This window comes from Rhinoraja longicauda, chromosome 20 (assembly GCF_053455715.1).
Source record: "Rhinoraja longicauda isolate Sanriku21f chromosome 20, sRhiLon1.1, whole genome shotgun sequence".
NCBI classification, from domain to species: domain Eukaryota; kingdom Metazoa; phylum Chordata; class Chondrichthyes; order Rajiformes; family Arhynchobatidae; genus Rhinoraja; species Rhinoraja longicauda.
Window position 1 is genome coordinate 34,567,244 of NC_135972.1, and position 23,427 is coordinate 34,590,670.

A 23,427-nucleotide genomic window follows, 5' to 3' on the forward strand; every position below is an offset into this window, starting at 1 on the left:
AATCAGGGATTCATTGGTAACCTGGGGTTTGTTTAGCAACTCTGACAATCTTTCCACCCATTCCACTCAGTGGAAACGTGTTACTTGGCAATTTTCAATATCTGCATGCTATTAACAGAGTCATGTAAATGCATCAGTTTTAATTGAAATAGGACCAAGTGTTGATAACGACCAGAAAAGAAACGGTACAAACATTGTACAGTGAATATTCATGCCTGGTCATTTATCTCCAGGCTTTAAGAAAGCTGAAAAAAATTGATTTTTCTGAAGATAAGAACACACACACACTCAATGTGATTTATGTGTGAATTTACCAAGAGTTGGTAGATTTAAAAGTGTTGTTTGTGATCCATCTTCAGATATCCAGGGTACAGATAGCTTACCTGGAGGCCAAAAGTTTGTTTTGACTGCTGAGAAACTTATTTTGATATTTAGAACACAGAACAGTACAGCACAGGAACACTGTTTTGTGCTGCACATAATGGCGTGTTAAACTGATTTAATCTGCCTGTACATGATCCATATCCCCCGTTTCCGTGTGCCTATTTCAATGCCTCTTAAATGCTATTATTGTATCTCCCTCCCCCATCACCCCTGGCAATGTATTCCAGGCCCTCACTACTCTGTGCAAACACTTGTCTCTCACATCTCCTTTAAACTTTCCCCCTCTCACCTCATAGTGTTGGACATTTCCATCCTGGGGAAAAAAGGTTCTGACTGTCTACCCTTATCTATGCCTCTCATAATATTATATACTTCTATCAAGTCTCCCCTCAACCTCCGATATTCCGGAGAAAACAATCCAAGTCTATCCAACCTCTCCCTGTAGCTGAAACCTTCTAATCCAGGCAGCATTGACTGTGTGAGAATGAACTCAATATGTATTATCCAACAGCGGGTTTCTTAAAAACTCAATAATCAAAGCTCAGTGACTCTGACCAGAACTCACTTTGACTTTGGCATGGTTTGGTTTGCATTGTTCCCAACTTCAATTTCATGGCCTCCAATGGAATTTTCGCTTGTCCTTTCTTGAAGGCATCTTTCCAATTATATCAACATTCCAAAATAAATATTTTTAAAATGTTGACTTTTGCCAGTAGTCATTTCTTTAGACAGTAAATATTGGCAAGCTATTAAACAAAGCCTTGTATATTTCCCTTTAGGGCATCAACTGTTAGCTTGGAAGAGATCAGCTCATCTACAAAGACTAAGGAGTGAAACCAGGAAGACCTAGTTTGCATTACAGGGTAATTTTTACAGGGCTATTTATTTTTTTAAAGAAAGTAAAGTATTTTTGTGATCCAAGGATGTTGTCAAAAGAAAAGCATAACCCAGATTACAAATTGTGCAAGTTTGTTCTGTATATAAGCTAGCCAAATCAAGAAATGCAAAATGTAAAGCAAGCCATATCAAGAAATGCAAAATGTAAATAAAGCAAGCCAAATCAAGAAATGCAAAATGAAGTTTGCTTTTGGTTATCAATAGTAAAACTGACTACATCTTGGCATGTCCAAATTTTCCAATTCAATTCTATATCCTTGATATTTCATGAATCAGATACTAATTCTGTAAATATTTTCCTAGCAGAAAATACATAGCTTGCTTGATCAGATAGGTTTTAAAAAGATATGCTCATCTTTTAACGTGTGCAAGCCACTTAGAAAGCTACAAATTATTTTATTCAAATAAGATTGTTATGAATACAGATAATTTGTCAAAATTGTATTTATATATTAATTTAACCGTGTTACAACTATGTATTTCACATGGGCGGCACGGTAGCGCAGCGGTAGAGTTGCTGCTTTACAGCGAATGCAGCGCCGGAGACTCAGGTTCGATCCTGACTACGGGTGCTGCACTGTAAGGAGTTTGTACGTTCTCCCCGTGACCTGCGTGGGTTTTCTCCGAGATCTTCGGTTTCCTCCCACACTCCAAAGACGTACAGGTATGTAGGTTAATTGGCTGGGTAAATGTAAAAATTGTCCCTAGTGGGTGTAAGATAGTGTTAATGTACGGGGATCACTGGGCGGCACGGACTTGGAGGGCCGAAAAGGCCTGTTTCCGGCTGTATATATATGATATGATATGATATGATATGATATGATGATGCTGGTTTAAGCCGAAGGTTGACACAAAATGCTGGAGTAACTCAGTGGGTCAGGCAGCATCTTGGGAGAGAAGGAATGGGTGACGTTTCGGGTCGAGACCCTTCTTCAGACTGATGTCAGGGGAGGGGGCGGGACAAAAATAGGATGTAGTAGGAGACGGGAAGACTAGTGGGAGAACTGGGAAGGGGGATGGGAAAGAGAGGGACAGAAGAACGATCTGAAGTTAGCTGCCCAAGCGAAATATGAGATGCTGTTCCTCCAATTTGCGCTGGGCCTCTCTATGACAATAGAAGAGGCCTAGGACAGAAAGGTCAGATTGGGAATGGGAGGGGGAGTTGAAGTGCTGAGCCACCGGGAGATCAGGTTGCTTAAGGCGGACTGAGAACAACCCACAGCACAGAAGGAGAGTTGTGATCACGGCGTGTGCTGCAGCAATAACAGAAGGCTCCGTGGTGCCATAAAGAGCTCCGTGGGCCATCACAGAGAAATGGAAATCTTTGCACACAGGCAACATGTGCAAGACAGCCATTCCAAAATTGAAGGAGAAACATCAGGATTGATCCACAAAAAAATGACACTCTTCACATGGTCTGACTTAATGCAAACTCATGTAATAGATGCCTTCAACGTCCATGCTCATTCCAGCGGACTACAGCCTCTCAATGCTAGGGCAAAGGGGCGATTTCTATATGGTACTCTTTGTCGGCAGCACAATGAAATATAGTGAAAAATCCACTGAGCATTCTGTTGCACAGATTGAAGAGGAGGGTAAACCCCAGTGTGCGTTCACAAAATGTTTGATGGCCAGAAATCAATTTGATGCAATATTCCGAAAAACACTGAGTGGGATGGGCATGGCCATGCCATCTCTGGATAGTGAACATCAGCACGTGGCACGGAGGCAGCCTCACCGCAAGTCTGCGTGGGATTTAATCGTGACATTGGGCGCGACTGAAAATGCTGTTTGATTCTCAGTGTCACTTTGTGCAGTGAAATCCCTGGAGTATTGGTCATGTGGTCTGTCAACACATTGCCAGTTTTAGTCTGTGAGCATTAAAAGTAAATTGTAACACGCTGGGCAGCACAGAGGGAATATGAGGTCGACAAGAGTACTCACAGCTGATGGTAATGCCAAGCTCGACCCCACTACTTTTTGGCAGCTTCACGTGAAATGTACCACTGCTTGGGACAACTGATTCTGAAAGGAAAGATGAAAACTTCATGAAGGTAAATAAAAGTTATAAGTAACCTCGCCAGAGAACAGCGCAAAACTAAAATATTACTTTTGCATCATTAAACAAATGTACAGCACATATTTGAGAGTGCTTTGGCAATCTTGGGTTTATGTTTGACAATGTTTTAAATAGTTTCCTGATACAAACATCACCTACTTTGTGATGGCTCACGGAGCTATAGAGAGCCTACGATTATTGCACACGTCGTGATCACAACTCTCTTCCCCCTGACTCTCAGTCTGAAGAACGGTCTCGACCCAAAACGTCACATATGCCTTTCCTCCAGAGATGCTGTCTGACCCACTGAGTTACTGCAGCTTTTTGTGTCGATCTTCGCCTACTTTCAGTTCCACAACACCAGCTTGCTGGCTATTTCAACTCTTCTTTCCCTAATTAAACTCCTTATATCTTCTTTTGTCACTTCCACAGAGGACTACAGCAACACTTCCCTGTTTTGCTAATCTCTGACCTAAAAAAATTCAGACATACAAAATTCCACAGGTCACATTAGGCACTGCACAAAATTATGATCAATGAATTTCGGTCTACAATTTCCTTCATCCTTACTGAAGCTCTAAGCTGTTAAAACAATACATCGACTCCACTGTCAAACCTGTTCCTATATCCCTTGAGTTCTTATAAACCAAAAAAATCTAAATTAGCCTCATAACCCTCTATGGTAGAAAATTCCAAAGTTTCACAACCACCCAAAAGCAGAAATTCCTCTCCATTTCTGTCATAAATGCTGGGCCCTTTATACCGTCTACATCTTCAAGCCCCTCAGGAACTCTTGCTTCAAAACAATCATTTCTCATTCTTCTAAAGTCCTACATTGGTAGGCCCAAACTGCTCAACTTTTCCTTGTTAATCAACTTATTCATCCCAGGAATGAACTCACTGAATTTATCTGAACTGCTTCGGAGGCAACTGCATGTCCCCATTTTTAGAATGCCACGTCGTACTCTGACAAGAAGCTATTAGAACATCAACCAGTACTGCAATGGTTGCAATAACAACCACTGATGTACAATATTGTATTTCCAAAAGATGCATCTTCCCATGGAGTACCTAACAGAGCTGATAGTTTTTGGGGGAATACATTAACAGGAGGATAGATGGACTTCAATAGATCAATATTCCACAATCTGACGAAAAACATTTTATTAAACAAAAACTAAACAAAATCATGTTCTTATTTTAAAATGTTATAGCCAAGGGAAATATCAGCCTTTTGTATAGTTCAATGTGATTACATTTTAGCTTTTTGTCAGAATTGCCTAAATAAATCATGCTTTCCACATTATTAACTCCTTGTCACAGTATAATGTGGTGCATTGATTCAGCATAAAATAACAACTATTTCAAGTGAAATAATTACTTCTCTATGTTGAAAAAATATCCTCTCCCCAATGTGGCATCTTTCCCCAGGTGAAAGGGCACCACAATCCACTATATTCACTGAGCGGTCGCTCCGACAAGTTTACCTGCTACGTCAAACTCGATTTCCAGTGTGACTCTGCTGTTGATGGCACAATCTCGGAGGAGTTGGTTGGTTTCCTCCAGCGTGCTGTCCTCCGTGAGGATTCCATTGATTGTCAGGATTCTGTCTCCCACCTGCAGCAAGCCACACCTGCCAGACACAGCGACAAAAGCTCACCAGCTGTCATGCCCATTTCAGGAAGCACGCGAGATAGAGTTTCAAGTGCATGACATTTGAATGCTGCTCTCCGTCTGCTCCCGTCTGTTACTGAACTTGCTTCATTTTACACGGCACAAATCTGTTGCACAGCAGCACCACACAGGTTCTCAAGCTGCCGTCTTGAAGTCCATGAGAGCAGCTTATAAACCATGACGAGGGTGAATTCAAAGCCCATTATGTCCTTGCAGCTGAAGTCAGAACATGAGAGGGCTGTGGATTGGAACTGCAATGCGCTATGTTTTGGACAACCATTCTATCCAAAAGCCACTTTGGTCACCATTCAGATGTAATTGGTTTGAATGCATGACAGCAGCCCACCCCAAAAAAAGTCTTAAGTAAGCTGAATGTGTCAAGAAGAGGTTGAACAAATGTCCTGGAGCATCCTTTCCCCAAATTGTAAAAGAAAGCATTTATATTCAGCATACGTTAAGTAATTTCCTAAATCTGCCCAGCTTTTAAACAGACCTGTTCAAGTGTAATCTAATGTGAAATACCTATACATCTCCCCACCACAGCAATGCTTCAGGCCACATTTCTGATCACTTCTCCTAGGACCCATCCTGGAGACATTGCATCCTGGAGACATCTTGGCAATATCCAACCAACAAATAATATTGGACATATCCCCAGTAATTTGCAGTTCCTCAGACAAGATCTGAAGATCAAAGTTGATCAGACAATTGGTTTCATCTACAAGAATCCATTTAGATACAACTTTGAGGTGCAAGGAGATTTTTATGCCATAAGTCTTTTGAAGGCAACACATCATGGTGGTTTTTTTTGTTGTTGCAATAAATACAAAACTGAAGTGAACAAGTTATGAAATGTCCAGATATACAGATCTGAACTGCATAGCTCCTCACATAAAGCATTAATGGCCTTGAAATCAATAATAAACAACTGCTAATATAAGACTGCATACACTGGGGGAGATGGGAAAGAAATCAATGCTGTTATTTTTTAAAATATATTTTATCAACACTACCGATGTGCCCTGGAAGGATGAGGTATCCACCGGATAGAAACAATGGAAAATAGTTTGCTTTAACTTGTTTTACCTTTCTTTTGGAATATCAGCCAGAAAAACATTCTTCATGAAACTGCTTCCACTGTTGCTGTAGGCAGCAAAGTAGAACATTCTGTTCCTTTACATGGTTTTCCTAACTTACTAAAACCATAGGAGGTTTCATTTTGAAGTAAGAATTGGGACAAATCCATCACTGACCCTGATGCTGCATTTGGACCATGATGTTTTCAGTGCCTGTCAAAGCTGCCACTGGAACTGTGAATGTCTTCATTATTTATATATTAAAGAAACCCAGGAAGCATAAACAAAAGTGACAAAGTTAAATAATAAATACACTAGCATTTTAAAAGTAAAATAAATGGAATCAAGTAACATCCATTTGGTATTTTTTTGTGCAGTCATTTCATCCCATTGATCTCAATAGGTTGGCTGTGGCTCCTAATCTGAGAGATCTCTGGAAGTTCATGCTGTCTCGTTGAACTCCATTGGGAGGCCAACTGTGTAGCACAGAAGCAGCAACAACACAATGAAAAGTTTCATTGCAGGACTTAAGCTGGACTTCCATGGAGATCTTGAATAGTCTGACAGGGGAACTAGCATGCAGCAGAAGATCTGACCAGGCATGGTCAACCCAAAACGTTAACAATTTCTCTTTCCACCTGTGCTGCCTGATGTGTTGAGCTTTTCCGGAATTGTCTGTTTTTGTTTGAGAAGACCAGTCCTGTTATTTTTCTATTCACACGATGCAATTACTTCACAGTAAGAGTCAATGAGAAAATAATGCTGTATTTTCCATCATGGAACTAATGACGGTATATTATTCTGAGTGGTTGGAGAGGATTTTGGAATAAAATCACCATTACATTTGATAACCAATTCTGTTAGCAACTTTACAAAAGGATGATGGAGATGCTTGAAAAAAAGCATTAAGTTTAAAATCAAAATACAAAATCACTGGAGTAACTCAGCGAATCAGGCTGCATCTATGGAGTGAAATGAATGGACAATGTTTTGGGTGGGGACCCTTCTTCAGATGGACGGGTCTGTCCATTTCACTCCACAGATCCTGCAGAGCCCACTGAGTTCCTCCAGCAGTTTGTTTATTTTCTGCTCAAGATTCCATCATCTGAACTATCTTGTGTCTGTCTCTAAGCCTCAAGGTCAGATGTGGTCTAGAATTCAGAAAATAATGAACAATAGACAGATAAAGGAAATAATAAATAATAACATTTCAAAGGTTCCCTTAGGTACATAAGACGGAAAAGACTGGCGAGGGCAAATGTGCTTCTCTTGCAGGCAGATATGGGCGAATTTATTTATTGGCTATAAGGACATGCAAAAGGAATTAAATACTTCCACGTAAAGAAATACAATAAAAATGCAGACATTTTGGAAATCTGGTTCTGTGCAAACGAGCAAGTAAAATAAATTACTACAGTGCAATCTCAACATAATGCACATTATAATGTTCTGCTTTGATAAATACTGCACATGTTATTACTTCCCTCAAGACCAAAATTAGGTAATTGTAATTTCCCTTATACTGTTAAAATTGACCCCAACACCTATGTTACATTGAGGTTGCACTGTGATTATAATGAAGTATCACCCAATAAATGTATAAACCTGAAAAAAGGGACAGCTTTTGATCAATGATTGGATTAAAAGTACCATTAGCAAATTTGCAGATGATACAAAGCTGGGTGGTAGTGTGAACTGTGAGGAAGATGCTAAGAGGTTGCAGGGTGACTTGGACAGGTTGTGTGAGTGGGCGGATGCATGGCAGATGCAGTTTAATGTGGATAAGTGTGAGGTTATCCACTTTGGTGGAAAGAATAGGAAGGCAGAGTATTATATGAATGGTGTCAAGTTAGGAATAGGGGACGTACAACGAGATCTGGGTGGCCTAGTGCATCAGTCACTGAAAGGAAGCATGCAGGTACAGCAGGCAGTGAAGAAAGCCAATGGAATGTTGGCCTTAATAACAAGAGGAGTTGAGTATAGGAGCAAAGAGGTCCTTCTGCTGTTGCAAATTTGAGGAAGGATATTCTTGCTATTGAGGGCGTGCAGCGTAGGTTTACTAGGTTAATTCCCGGAATGGCGGGAATGGCGGGACTATCATATGTTGAAAGACTGGAGCGACTAGGCTTGTATACACTGGAATTTAGAAGGATGAGAGGAGATCTTATCGAAACGTATAAGATTATTAAGGGGTTGGACACGTTAGAGGCAAGAAACATGTTCGCAATGTTGGGGGAGTCCAGAACAAGGGGCCACAGTTTAAGAATAAGGGGTAGGCCATTTAGAACTGAGATGAGGAAAAACTTTTTCAGTCAGAGAGTTGTGAATCTGTGGAATTCTCTGCCTCAGAAGGCAGTGGAGGCGAATTCTCTGAATGCATTCAAGAGAGAGCTGGATAGAGCTCTTAAGGATAGCGGAGTCAGGGGGTATGGGGAGAAGGCAGGAACGGGGTATTGATTGAGAATGATCAGCCATGATCACGTTGAATGGCAGTGCTGGCTCGAAGGGCCGAATGGCCTCCTCCTGCACCTATTGTCTATTGTCTATTGACCACGATTTTTGAAAAGGGCAGCTATTGACAGAGCAGATGTGTTGGTTGTGACCTTGCAGAATTCCAAAGATGCTGAATGGTTCCTGCATGTCGGTGGGCAGAAAATTGAGGTCAATTACATCAGAGGGAGAAAGCAAAGATCAAATGACATGTTCGTCTGGCAATGATAGCTGGAAAAAACTTGAAATCTAAAATAAGGGCTGAGATATCAAGACAGTAATACAACTGAACAGAATCAACATAAACATATTAAAAATCATGTTTGACTAATCCATTGGCGTTCTTTGCGGATTATTGTGCAGAATATAAAATCATGCTGTATTTGAGTTTTTCGAAGGGTCTTGAAAAGATGGAAAACAAGGCAAAATGTACATATATTATCCAATAAAGACCCAAATCAGTTGTCAGGTAGCACTTTGGACTTGTAAAAGTGCCATTTTGAGAATTGCTTTAAAAATAGCTCTTCACTATAGTCAGATGAAACACTGGAAAATGAAAGTTTGGGTATCTGAGACATCTGCATAAATATCTTTACATTTGATCTGAATCCAGGAGATAAATAAATCAACAAGCGATTTAGTCTATGACAGAATGTGTATATAATTAGGAGTGGGACAGCCATTGAGCTAACGTGAAGAATTGCAAAGGTCTGCACAAAAACATCAAAGGGAGAAATGCTTAAATAGAAAGTAAGTAAAGGATGGGGAAAATGAAAGGGGTCCTCGGATGCAAGTAATTGCTGCAAGAGTATATCATACTATTCCTTCAGCCAGCTTCACAGTTCATAAGATCAAGACTAATCTTCACATTAATTTTATTTCCACTTCACCAAATCCGTTGATGTGCTGAGATCTGATGTGCTGGGTCTTGAAAATACCCATTCAGTAAACACGCTGATTGGATTAGGAACGACAGTAAATTGATTCCTTTGCAACAATACCTTGCATTATAGGGTTTTTCATCACCTCGTGCCTGATGCTGCTGTACACCAAGAGCTGGATTTAATTCCCGTAATTATTCAAAATCATTTCTGTGACTCCTGTTAGCAGCATCGTAGAAGATGAAATAGAATGGCATCAGGCTCTTAATTTTGACCAGAAATTCCTTGATGTTATTTTAATAAAAATTGCCAGGTCAACCACCGGAAAAAGAAGAAATTGTGATGGAACTTAGTCGCGTCAGCTAGCTGCGAGCACATTAGGTAAAGAAGCTTTTCAAGATCTAAGGAGGCTGAATTAAAGCTACATAATTTAAATACATTTGGCCACATGCAAGGTCAATTTACCCAGGAGCAGAGAATCCAGCAGGAATACACAACACCTCCACAGATCACAACTCACAATGTTGAATCGCCCCGAAGGATGGCATGGTGAACAGTAAATGCATGTCAGCTCAGAGAGAAAGCCATGCAAGTCCCTAAACAAGGCCATCTACATGCTCACAGAATTTAAGCTAATCAATTGACTGGCTTTTTAAAAAATGTCGTTAATTTACCAGTTAAGGAGTGTATTCCAAAACCAATTTTGTCAATTTATGTAAACCTTGGATGCTGATCTCGATCATCAATTAAAAATCACCAAGGAATTAATGGTAAAGCAATGTGTCATATTGGATTTGTCTTTCCAACATGATAATCTATCACTAACATGATCTGTAAATTTAATCATTACAAATCAAAAACTAAGCAGCTATATTAATGAACAGTTGTTAGATTAATTCCTTGTTAATTGATATTGTTATTCTGTGAAACCCGACTGGAATGTAGGTAGTGTAAATAGTGGTACAATCCACACAGACTGATGGACATCCACATGGCAGTTCTGCAAGCCAAACCTGACCCACGTTCAAAGTGAATGGTCAATCAAGCTTTCCTTGTTAATGGTTAATGTAAAGACTTAAGGGGCTTGTGTCCTCAATAAATATTTTTGTCCAGATGTAAAAGAGCAATCTCCTGCCATGCTCTCAGAGTGAATAGGCAACATAAATACTGACCCTACAAATCAAATCGGGACAATGGTGCCTTCAGAATCCTGTGTGAAGTTGAGGAAGGGCATCACACAGGCACAGCAGTTGGCACTGCCTCATCAAGGCTTCAGGCTTCAGTTTAACCCCACTGCCAGTCTGTGCGGAGTTTCATACTCTCTCTGCAACTGCGTTGCCTTCCACTGGGTGTTCTGGTTTCCACCTGCATCTCAAAGATCCGCTGTTTGGTTAATTGGCAAACAGCAAATTACTCCAAGTGGCAACAGAACGGAGGCCATTTAGACCGGAGATGAGGAAAAGCTTTTTTACTCAGAGAGTTGTAAATCTGTGGAATTCTCTGCCTCAGAAGGTAGTGGAGGCCAATTCTCTGGATGCTTTCAAGAGAGAGTTAGATAGAGCTCTTAATGATAGCGGAGTCAGGGGGTATGGGGAGAGGGCCGGAACAGGGTACTGATTGTGAATGATCAGCCATGAACACATTGAATGGTGGTGCTGGCTCGAAGGGCCGAATGGCTTCTCCTGCACTTATTGTCTATAAAAGGATCAGAGAGTTGATAGAAATAACGAGTGGAAATGGGACCGGTGGGATTCACTTGTGGGAGTCCTCTTGCAGTGAGCATGAAAAATGTGACAAACGTTTCTGATTACAAGTTATTGACATGAAATATTAATAGTGTTTCCCTCTGCCTGGACTGCAAATGACCTGATGAGCAGTTTCAGTTTTTTTTTGTTTTTACTTCAAATTTCCACCATGTCAGCGTTTTGCATTTGGCTGGTGTGCCTTACAGAAATAAAGCCTCAAACTACTGATTAAGCATTAAGCCTATTGCTGGGCGATTCTTGGAAGCAAGACAGAAGATGTCAGATCAATACCCAGAATCATTGCTACACTAATGACTTCCAGTGAAACTGGGGACAGCAGTTTTTAATAATTTTCAAAGACAGACAAGATACATGTGATGCAGAGAGATACTCCACCAGTGTGAACCTGAGACCAGAGATGCTGAAAATTGGTTCCCTATTCATGTCAGGAGTATCAGAGAAAGGGCAGGAATAATTATACCTAGCCACGGAAAACCTTTTATATCAAAATTATTGCTGAGACAAGTTAAGAACCCAATACACACTGATAGCTCAAGTTAATTACAGTGGTTGACTGCAACATATGAACATACATGGTAATGAGAGGTAGAAGTAGACAACTCAGCCCTTCAAGCCTACGTCACCATTCAACAAGATCATCGTTGATTTGAGTGCAATGTGAACTCTACATTCCTGCCCACCCCAGATGGACAAAGCCTGGCAAAATCAAAAATGCTAAAACAATACATTTAAACCTGGAATTTGGACGAAATGTATTGCCCAAAGGCTCAAAGCAGAAATAACATTCTGATAATAACACAGATTTTGGCGCAAAAGCATGAATGATCTTCCATGTATTTAGGGACAGAGAAGTGATGGATCTTCTGTAGATTGGCTCACAAACTGTAATCTTTTTAACGTGGTTATAGGTTAACCTCAAGGTGAAGGCTCCATGGACTGGATTTAGAGGGGAATGATGAAAAGAAAAGGGATTTAAAATAGATTTTTTTCTCATGTCAAACATCAAAGGATATGGGGAGAAGTTGGGCACAGGTTACTGATTGTGGATGATCAGCCATGATCACAATGAATGGTGGTGCTGGCACGAAGGGCCGAATGGCCTCCTCCTGCACCTATTTTCTATGTTTCTATTTTGTGAATTAGAAGCAGAGGTGAAATAAGAGACACTAAACAAAAGGGCTGCAAACACTATCAATTTATCAATTTTACAAAGTTATCGGTCTAGCTGGATTTCCAATTACAATATCTAATTGTAATGTATTCTATTAATAGTCCATTAGGACTGCACATAGCCTGTCAGATTTAAAGGAATGTTAATGCTAGATAACGGTGAAAGCTTGCCCAGTGTAATACTCTGTGTTTATGGGCTCCAACAATTAGTCAACATAAATGAAATGTTAGATCATTCAGATCTTGAGACTCTTAATGGAACCAAGTGGTTTGGATTGGAAGCTGCACTTGAAGTAGAGGATTTTAAAGAATGGTAGGGTCTTAAAGGGACCACGTAACCTCTTTCTGCATCTATGCTCTTATGCAAGTCACATTGTCAGCTGAAGGGGACAAAATTGGGAAGAGAAATGCTTTCTTCCGCAATGACGAAGAAAGTAATATAGAGTTCATGCTTGCTCTAATTGAACTTATGGAATTGTACTAGAAAATGCACAGCAACATGAAAAAAACCCAATCCCACTTTCATGTTTGGGTTGTTGCATCACAGACTGAAGGATGCCAAACAGAGAAACATTACAGGATTATAAAATTATAAAGAATGTTGTTATTTTAAGAAGCACATCGCTGCCTGAGTCTTATTTCACTGGAGAAATCTTATCTTTACTTGACCCCTTGAGTTTTGCAGCACGATGAATATTTGGAGCTTTTTAATAAACAGCAGTTTATTAATTCTAAGTAGTTAGAGTTTGAATCAAACAAAGACAGATATAAGGAACTATAGAACATAGAACGGTACAGTACAGGAAAAGGCCCTTCGGCCAACAATGTCTGTGGGGTACATGATGCCAAATTAAACTAATCTCCTCTGCCTGCATGTGATCCATATTCCCCCATTCCCTTGAAAGAACCACAACTTAAAAAAATTGTGTCAGTTCATTCTGGTTAATATCCCGTTCCGTTTGAAAGAGATAGTGGTAAATAGATGTGACATATCCTGGTATTTCACTTGCTGCCAATTAAGAGCACTGAGAGATAAAACATGGAACATTCTTCAATTTGACAACTTCGCTGGTAACATCCTATAATTAATTGTAAATGTCATGATTAAACGTCCTTTCAAGCAGAGAGGAGTATTTGCAGAAAACATTTCAAAAGCTTGAAATCTCAGGGCTCTCACCTTTCTGCTGGGCTGTCAGGTTCAATGTAAGCAATCAGTGGTGGAGAAGACAAGGTCTCGGTTGCAAAAACACCTCCCTGGAGCTGAATTCCAAAGCCTACGATTGGGTCACTGGTTAGAACCACTTCTGCTGTTTCTGTGTGAACAATCTGGCCTGTGGAACCGACCGTACTGGAGGCTAATGACACTGTGAAAGACAGACAGCGGTGGGCATCACTTCTGGGTCAGTGTATGCAACAGAATTCCACTGATGTAATTTACAGTAACTGCTTGGAAAAAACACTCACGTCTCTGTCTCTGCAATAGCTATCATTTTGTAAGCTTTTTCAAAACAAAGGTGCATCAGCAAGTAATGTACATACTATAGCTGGAGCTAAATCTACTACATTTAAAACAAGAACTTGTGCATTATAATGGCAAGACCAAGTACAGGACACTGCCCAACGTGACCATGTTGGGCTTCACTTTTCAAGTGGGCAATCATCTTTACCTGCCCTATCCCAGATCACCCATTTGCTTTTATTTTTGTGTAGGGACTGCAGATGCTGGTTTAAACCGAAGATACTGTTGACACAAAATGCTGAAGTAACTCAGCGGAACAGGCAGCATCTCTGGATAGAAGGACTGATCCAGTCTGAAGATGGGTCTTGACCCGAAACGTCACCCATTCCTTCTATCCAGAGATGCTGCCTGTCCCACTGAGTGACTCCAACATTTTGTGTCTATCTTTGCTTATATTTTTAATGGGTTACCATTTCTGCCACTTCATAGTATTCACAGACTGTGGCAAGTCAACCAAACCCAATTGGAAGAACTGTAAATGTTCTTTTCATAATCTGTAAAGTTTTCAATCAATTGGCTTTCAATCTTTTCCAAGTATTTCAAAATGGCTCCAAAGTAAAAATATTTCTTACCAGCACATCTCACAAATAAACAGCAAGTTAATGCTCTTTTTTTTTGCATTCAAAATAAAGTAAACATTTCAGACAGATTTACAACCAGTTTCTGTGCAGGTGCCTCTATGTTAAATTGTACCTGACATTTTATTGAACAATCAACAGAGGCCATCAAAATTAAATAACTTGGGTTGAATTAAATCAGATCAAAATTTATAAAAATTGGAAGTTTTAGCTATGTACTGCCCCGTGGTTAAGCATCATTATTCTCTGTATAGTATTTTTACCCATAATTCAAGAGTGTGTAGGAAGGAACTGCAGATGCTGGTTTAAACCGAAGATAGACACAAAATGATGGAGTAACTCAGCGGGACAGGCAGCATCTCTGGAGAGAAGGAATGGGTGACGTTTCGGGTCTCCACCCGAAACGTCGCCCATCCCTTCCCTCCAGAGATGCCGCCTGTCCCACTGAGTTACTCCAGCTTGTTGTGTCTATAGTTCTTTACACTGGACCTGCCACATACAAGAGCTCTTGTAGTCCTTCTTTTTCAATTTCCTCCTCATCAGCGTTCCTCGTGGACTTGTCGGGTAGAGGTTGCGAGGTAGGGTGCCCGTATTCAGGGAGCTCAGGCTGTATGCACTCATGGAGGTAGGAGGAAATGATGTTGACACCAGGGCAGCTGGAGAAGCAAAATCAGAAAGTCTCAGCAATCATTCTCACGTTTGGTGTGTCAAAACAGTCATCTGTGACACAGCTGGTGTTTTATAACCTACTTATAGATTGGCTATCAAATATGTTGTGAGTATTTAATTTCCTGTGGATTGATTTGGTGAATGGGTGGGTAGAAGGAATTCAGGTGAAACGTCAGGTATGAATTTATGGAATGGTGGGACATGCTGCAAATGCCTAGTCTTGCTCTTATTTGTGAGGCTCGGGGTTTCTCAATAAACCATAATTAAGCAAAGAATGAATCCTAAGGCAATCTCCTTTCCTATCATCAAAACTATCAGTGGTCCTTCTTTGTAGGCATGTTTTCAAGCCTCCACCAAGGAGATAAATGGATGGTTCAGGGAGAGGGTAGCTGAGCCAAATATGTCAGGGGCATCAACAGCTCAATCACCAAGTGGTGGTGAGTTTCTGATAAACTCTGCATCTTTGTGTAGGGCAGAAGGCAATCGACTAGATTTCCCCAATCACAATATAGTTAGCCCAGCAGGGAGTCAGTGCGAGTTTGGATGAGAGTTTGTGACAGTGTTGTCTTTGCGGTGATACCTTCTGTCACTGAACAGCTTGTGAAGCTGACTGTCAAGCCTGAGCTGATGAATCATGTCTATTTGAGGGGCTTTGGAGGGTGGACAACTCAACATGAGAAAGCCGTGCATGACTCAGCCCAATAACTCACTGGGCTGCTGTAGAATGGCAGTGTGGAAATTACAGACTGCAAGTGTATAAATTATTGACCATCGTTCTCAAAACCCCCTTAAAATGGGATGTGGCTGGGAAGCAGGTGGATTGTAAACGTTACCCCCTTGTTCAGAAAAGGGACGATGAGTAAACCTAGCAATTGTAGGCAACTGCCTATAATTAGATAGGTACTTGATTCAGTACCCATCTAAATTTTAGACCGAGTTCGGTTGCTTGGTCTAAACCCCAGGGAAAAACCTTCAGTCTAAAGATGGGAAGAGACCCAACACATTGTCCGTTCACTTCCCTCCGCAGATGCTGCCAGACCCGCTGAGTTCCTCCAGCAGTTTGCTTTTTGTTCAAAACCATTTGAAACCTTGTCCAATAAGGGAAAGATAATCACATCTGGCACAAACTGATTTACAGAGAATAGCGGTAAGCACCTTGGTCAAAAAAAAAAAAAACTGCTGGAGGAACTCAGCAAGTCAAGCAGCATCTGTGTACGCAAAGGGGTGGCCAGCATTTCGGGTTGAGACCCTGCATCAGGAATGGGAGTGTAGAGAGAAGGAAGCCAGTATACGGAAGTGAGAGGAAGGGGTGAGACAGGGGCTGGTAGGTGACAGGTGAAATCAGATGATGCAGTGGATGAGGAGCAGATTAAGTCACATTGGAGAGGGGAGGGAGAAGGTAGAGGCAGAGGCTTGAGATGATAGTGGAACTAGATCAGGGAGGAATGATGGGCTGATGGGATCAGGTAGGGAGAGGGCGAGAGGATTAGTATAGTTTGGTTGTGCCGGGAAAAAAATTGATAAACAGTAATCCAGAGGATAATTAACTTTCTCTTGAACAATCTGGGTTGATAATCAGCTACACTAACTGTCTCGCAAACAGCACACATTTTTGGTGAACAGCAGTTGCTGTGAAACATGGAAACTATTAGTGTTTCCAAGCATTTGACATTAGGACAACTACTGTTTTTAAAATGCATTAATGATTCGATTCTTTGATGGGTGATAACGGGGCAAAATGTTGAAAAATATTGAACAGATATAGTGCAGACAATTGGAAAGAGAAGCTGACTTCAAGAGAACATTGGCAGCAGATAAAATGCAACTGATTTACAAGATATGACACATATTTGCAAGAGGCATACAGAGAGGCAATAAGTTAGCTTGCATAATTTTGACAGGGTTTCAAGAACAAAGACATAACGGATGTTACTACACAGCACTTTTGACGTAGGCAGCATTTTAACCAAACTCTCAATAGTGCATATGATATACCATGATTTGCAAGTACAGGAATTTGACACAAAAGACACCAAGACTACATAAAACACTACTTTGGCTTAGTTGGGGTGTTACGCCCAGAAAGCTTCAGTCTTTGTTGAGGATAAAGCAGAGACAAACAAGAATGGCTTCAGCTATGCAGAAAGGCTGGAGTACATGAGGGCTGTTCTCCTTGGAATAGAGTAGACCAAGAAGTGATCGCACTGGTTTCCACTATTGGAGGCACAATAGCCAGGGGCAACGAATGCAAGGGAACTGACTATAAAACTGAAGTGACATTAAAAATAAAATAACATTTTTATGCAAAGAAATTTAAGATTTGTAATGCACTGCTTGGTAAGTTAATGAAAATATAACTAATGTTAATTTTCAAATGAGAAGTATAATTTACTGGAATATGGAGAAGGGTACAATGGAAGTGGGAGGGTGATGGGAAGTAACTCAATTCCACTTCAAAACTGCCAGCACATTTAATAGCTGCATGTGGCTACTGAGATTGATTAATCTGTAATTCCACAACTCTCTCAAAATAGAGCAAGGGTGACAGCTATCAAGGCGTAAACAAAGCAGTATATTTAAAGCTGAAGAAATCGTGTGTATATTCTGCCACAAAGTCTTCCAACCTTTCCTTAGTCTAAATGCTCGGCTCAACACCATATTCATAACTAAACGAATCTGCTAAGAACTAAAAATCCTGATATAGGTTGAACACCGATTTTCCGGCAACTGATGGTCCACCCCCCCCCCCCCCCCCCCCTCCCCCATAATCCGGACAGAATTAGGAGAGCTGAGTTGAAATTCCCTGTGCGGTCCCACATAGGAGATTGGTGGCCAAAATTAGAGCACATGGTATTGGAGGTAGGGTACTGACATGGATAGAAAGTTGGTTGACAGACAGAAAGCAAAGAGTGGGGATAAATGGGTACCTTTCAGAATGGCAGGCAGTGACTAGTGGGGTACCGCAAGGCTCGGTGTTGGGATCGCAGCTATTTACAATATACATCAATGACTTGGATGAAGGGATTAAAAGTACCATTAGCAAATTTGCCGATGATACAAAGCTAGGTGGCAGTGTGAACTGTGAGGAAGGTGCTATGAGGTTGCAGGGTGACTTGGACAGGTTGTGTGAGTGGGCGGATAACATGATCACTTTAGTCACACCCTTCAGTTTCAAGGAGTACATTTTGAATGGGATCAGCCTTACATTTTTCTTTGCAATCAACTGCATTTGGGCTTAAATGTGCTACATTAGTACATAGTGCAGTCCTGTATTAGTACATAGTGCAGTCCTGTAACACAGCTTTCTGCTACCATACAAGAAGATGTGAAAAAATAAACCATGAACAAATATGCTGATTTACAACAGTTGTTCCTTGGTTATGTTTCCACTGGCTCATTGACAAAAGATTTCTGTGACTCACTTATAATGAATGCAGTGTTAAAGAAATGAAGCATTAAAGCAAGAAATGACTAAAAGTTCTCCAGCAGAGAGGCCATTGGCAGGAGGAAGGGATAAGTGTGTTCTATCCGAAATGCATCATAATTATTTACTCTTAGAAACTGCATGATCTTCGCTTCCACTGTCTATATATAAACATATGATATTTAAATCCCCGTGTACAACTGTATGTGCACAGAAGATAGACACAAAATGCTGGAGTAATTCAACGGAACAGGCAGGACCTCTGGATAGAAGGAATGGGTGACGTTTTGGGTCAAGACCCTTCTTCAGACTGAAGACTCAACTTGAAACGTCAGCTATTCCTTCTCTCCAGAGATGCTGCCTGTCCCGCTGAGTTACTCCGTCTTTTTGTGTCTATCCTCATTTACACTAACCCGACAGTAATCCCATTTTTTGTTCAGACCACACTCTCATTAACTCCTCCAGATTCCACCACTCACCTAGACACCAGGGGCGATTTACAGTGGCTAATTGACTCACCAACCTCTGTCTTTGGGCTGTGGGAAGAAACTAGAGCATTTGGAGGAAACCCTTGGGGTCACTAGGACAACATGCAAACCTACACACAAAGAGAACGCACGATCAGGATTGAACCCAGTCTCTCGCGTTGAGGCAATGACTCTATCATGCTACTGTGCTGCCCAATGTGTGACCTTCCCTGTACAACTAATTCAGAAAAAAACATCAACAAAATCGGCACATTTGATGAAATTGAGCTGGAGACCCCAGCTTCGCTGTGGAATTTAGTGTTGATCTTCAAATGTCAGCATCACCATAAAGAGGGCACAATATGCTCCCTGCGATTTGTGTGCTATGAATTCCTAAACCTTTCACAAAGTACCTTTAATGAACTTGATAATATAAAGAAAACGTTCCCGACAGTGCATTCGAATTGTCACATCTCTGGCATTGTGCATTTTAAATGGTTGGTTTGGAAAGGTTCTTAAATTCAGATTTATTGAACCAGTCTCTCACAATGGTGACAAGCAGGACCCAATAATGTAAACAGCACTCTGCTAACTGCAAACGTAATGCTAATATTAATCCTTAAGACATTTATCACGGCCAATCACTTTGATTTATCAGCATCTTCAACGCATGCAAAACGCAACACAGGACAGGAAATAGATGGTGAGAAGGACAGGAGGAAAAAAGTATGGAACATTACGGAGATTGTTTTGAGGAGAAGGTTTCTGGCATTTCGCGGTCGCCATCCTGCTTTGGTCAGGGTGGTAGGTGTTATAGGGCTGGTAGGTGAGGAAGTTGCTGTTGTTGCTTCCACAGGTTTCCCAGTCAAGTTGTCTGCTGCTCCTCTGAACCCTGACTGTCGACACGAAGGATGGGAACCGCACGCAAAGACAGACAGAATGGAGCAGAAAAGAGGGAAAGACAGAAAAATTATACTTTGCAACATCTAATAGGAGAAAGAGCAGCAGAAAGAATGACAACCTTTTCTCTCACCCATTGAAATAGCCCAGTTTCCTCTGCCTCACATAGTGACATTGCACATGCGCCCTCCTAGTGTCCCATCAGACTGCTGATGAATGGCAAACAAAGGTCCACACCATTTCTCAAAGGGTTTGCTGCCCTCCGAGCATCATGATGGGAGACTAGGAAAATCTCAGGGTGAACCTGTCGACCATTACATTTGAAATCTCGAACATCTTTTTTCAAGCATTCAAAAATATCACATATACCCGTCAATATTTTGCAAGATCAATGAATGAGAATCACATCTTCAGGTATTATATTTAACAGAAGTTTGGTATATTTTTCTCATCTTGTCCAAAAGTATCAAATGTGTTTAGTCATGATTAGTAGCTTCTAATCAAAGATAGTTCATTTTGGCTGGTTTGACCAAAAATGAATTCAGTTTCATTGATGATTAATAATCATTTAAAGGCAAAATACCAGGAATAGTGGACTCATCTCAAACAGCAAATTGGAACATAAGCACAAATGGACCAAGTGCCCTGCAAAAGCACTCAATTCTTTGTAATTCACAAGAAAAGACATGAAATAATTCAAGGGGGAACGTGATCCCTGTGTTGCTTTTTAAAGCTAGTTCACGCTTGAAAATTATTGGTATAAGCAACATAATATTTATTTCACTCAACTGCAGAATGTGTGAAATACCAAACCAAAATGAGAATAAGGTGTTACACATCCCAATTTGCAGGAGAACTGATTTTTTAGATTGCGCAATTGAAATCTGTAGACTACCTCTTACATTCCCACTCAGTTAAATTTGCCCTGGCTCAAATGGCAATCTCAAAACTACACAAGTTATCAATAAAAATGCTTTAAAAAATTTATGATTCTTGGCAATTTCGGTCTTTGAGCAGTTTGTGTATTTTCCCTGTTAAAAGAATGAGCTCCTGTCAGGTGCTCTGGTTTCCTCCTACATCCCAAAGACACGCTGGAAGGTTAATTGGATGCTGGAAATTACCACACATATCAGTGTGTGGCAGGGAGTCGATGAAGACATGAGAGAGAATGGGTTACAGGAGAAAATAAATGATGGGGTGGAGGGGTGGGAAAATGGAGAAGAAATTGGTGAGAAAGCTCTGAGAGTTGGCATAGACCAAATGGGTTCATTACATTGCAAGAAAATATAAAATTACTGAAAATTAACAATTGAAAGTGCAATTGGGAAGTTCATAGATAATGTTCTGAAGAATCTGACAAAGGGTCCCAACCCGAAACCTCACCTAACCTTGTTCTCCAGAGATGCTGTCTGACCTGCTGAGTTACTCCAGCATTTTGTGTCTTTCGTTCCATAAGATAATGTCCTGATTTCCAGTCAACAGTGGGGAAAGGAGGCCATCATCTATCCCATGTTCAGCTTGGAACTTTGATGTTTAGTTGTAAACGTTTCGCAAAGACCCAGAGTAGGTTTGGATTTATTTTTTTTAAGTGCCAATTCAGAGACGTTCAGGCACACCACTGGTTAAAGCTGTGCTCTAACAGGAGTATGTGAAATACTATCACTGGCATTACTGTTTCCATGACAACCGTGAAACACTGTCTAAATGGTCATCACTGTCTCCAAGAGCAGAAATCATTCTCATTTTGCTAACGGCACCACCAGTGAATTGAAAGCCATGATCTGTGGTAACACAATGAGCTAAAAGATGATGAAGTTGGGATTAGAAACATAGAAAATAGTCGCAGGGGTAGGCTATTCGGCCCTTCGAGCCAGCACCGCCATTCAATGATCATGGCTGATCATCCAGAATCAGTACCCCGTTCCTACTTTCTCCCCATATCCCTTGATTCCGTTAGCCTGAAGAGCTAAATCTAACTCGCTCTTGAAAACATCTAGTGAATTGGCCTCCACTGCCTTCTGTGGCAGAGAATTCCACAGATTCACAACTCTCTGGGTGAAAAGGTTTTTCCTCATCTCAGTCCTAAATGGCCTACCACTTATCACAGAGATGTACTAAAGTGATATCAGAGATGATGGCCTTTAGAAATGGCCTACCCCTTATACCCCCACGATGGGTTTAACATTGATAAGGCATAGCTACAGGAAAGACTGGCTGCCTATGGTCTAGATGGAATGCATCCAATGTTTCCAAGGAAGGAATGGCCCCATAGCAGAAGCGTCCACGTCGCGGGGCTGGAAACTGGAAGTGCCCTGAGCTAATTCTGTTACCACCATTGTCTACTGTACAAGTGAGGCTCCCACTGATTGTCGCCGGAAGCTTGTGCCCTTTACAGGACGGACGATGACAGTGATGTAACATTTAAATGATGGACACGAAAGAGGAAGGAAGGAATGAATTAGCAAAGGCCAGGCCACAGTATTGCAACCATACCTAAATTCAGGGTTGGTGCCCGAGGACTGGAAAATTGCAAATGTTAAATCAGGTTAAATAAAGATTATAGGGAAAAATAAAGTAATGACAGACTAGGCATTTGAACCACTGAGGTGGGGAAAATAGAAACAATAATCTCGGACAGAATTAGCACTCATTTGGACAAGTGTGGGTTTACTTTTTATAAACAGCATATATGTGTTGAAGGCAAATCATGTCCAATTAACTTTGATGAAAGATATATGAAGGAAATATAGTTCATGTGGCATAAATGGACTTCCAAAACACGTTGGCTACATAATAGATTTGTCATTATAATACTATCAGAGATGATGGTCTTTAGCAAACGAATCAGCTGGGGAGGTTATGGCTGTTTTCTTTAGAGCAAAGGAGGTTGCAAATCGATCTAATAGAGGTATTTTAAATTATAGGTAGACACAAAATGCTGGAGTAACTCAGCGGGGCAGGCAGCATCTCTGGAGAGAAGGAGTGGGTAATGTTTCAGGTCGAGACGCTTCAAAAGATATAGAGACAAACTGCTCTACGGGTGGTATGGTCAAGAAGACAAAGAATGAAGATAAATGGCAAAAGAGCAAATGGAAATATGTTGTTCTTTACACAGAGAAAGGTTGTGGTCAGGAACACACTGCCAACACAATCGGTGGTGGAAGCAGCTTTTGAAAGGGAGTTGGATAAGCATCTGAAACAAAAGAACTGCAGGTATGCGTTGTGAGGGCTGTACGATTAATTGGTTAGACTGCTGATGTACAATAGCGGGATTGGAATAAAAGGGGTGGGCTGAATGGCCTCCTTCCGTGCTGTGACCATCTTATGAAAAATAGGCACCCATTCAGGAAAAAAAGTTCACAATGTTGTTGATAAGCATCTCAAAAGCATGAGTGTGAAGAAGGTCAACCTTGTGCTTCAATTGTCTCCCAGTATTACTTGAACTTTCACAAACAATCTGTAGGAGGAACTCA

At 40.9% G+C, this 23,427-nt stretch overlaps 1 protein-coding gene across 5 annotated transcripts in view; it reads right to left on the reverse strand.

Annotated features, from left to right (window-relative positions):
• grip1 (glutamate receptor interacting protein 1) overlaps window positions 1-23,427 on the reverse strand; it is a 374,255-nt gene that overhangs the window by 40,613 nt on the left and 310,215 nt on the right. For 4 of the 5 annotated variants that reach the window (XM_078417381.1, XM_078417380.1, XM_078417379.1 and 1 more), the window contains exons 10-14: window positions 19,795-19,950; window positions 14,995-15,150; window positions 13,575-13,761; window positions 4,828-4,973; window positions 3,226-3,306 (exon numbers count right to left, since the gene is read on the reverse strand). In XM_078417381.1, coding sequence (XP_078273507.1) covers window positions 3,226-3,306; window positions 4,828-4,973; window positions 13,575-13,761; window positions 14,995-15,150; window positions 19,795-19,950 — 726 coding nt within the window. The remainder of the gene's footprint in view (window positions 1-3,225; window positions 3,307-4,827; window positions 4,974-13,574; window positions 13,762-14,994; window positions 15,151-19,794; window positions 19,951-23,427) is intronic. The other variant, XM_078417383.1, reaches the window with a different exon arrangement.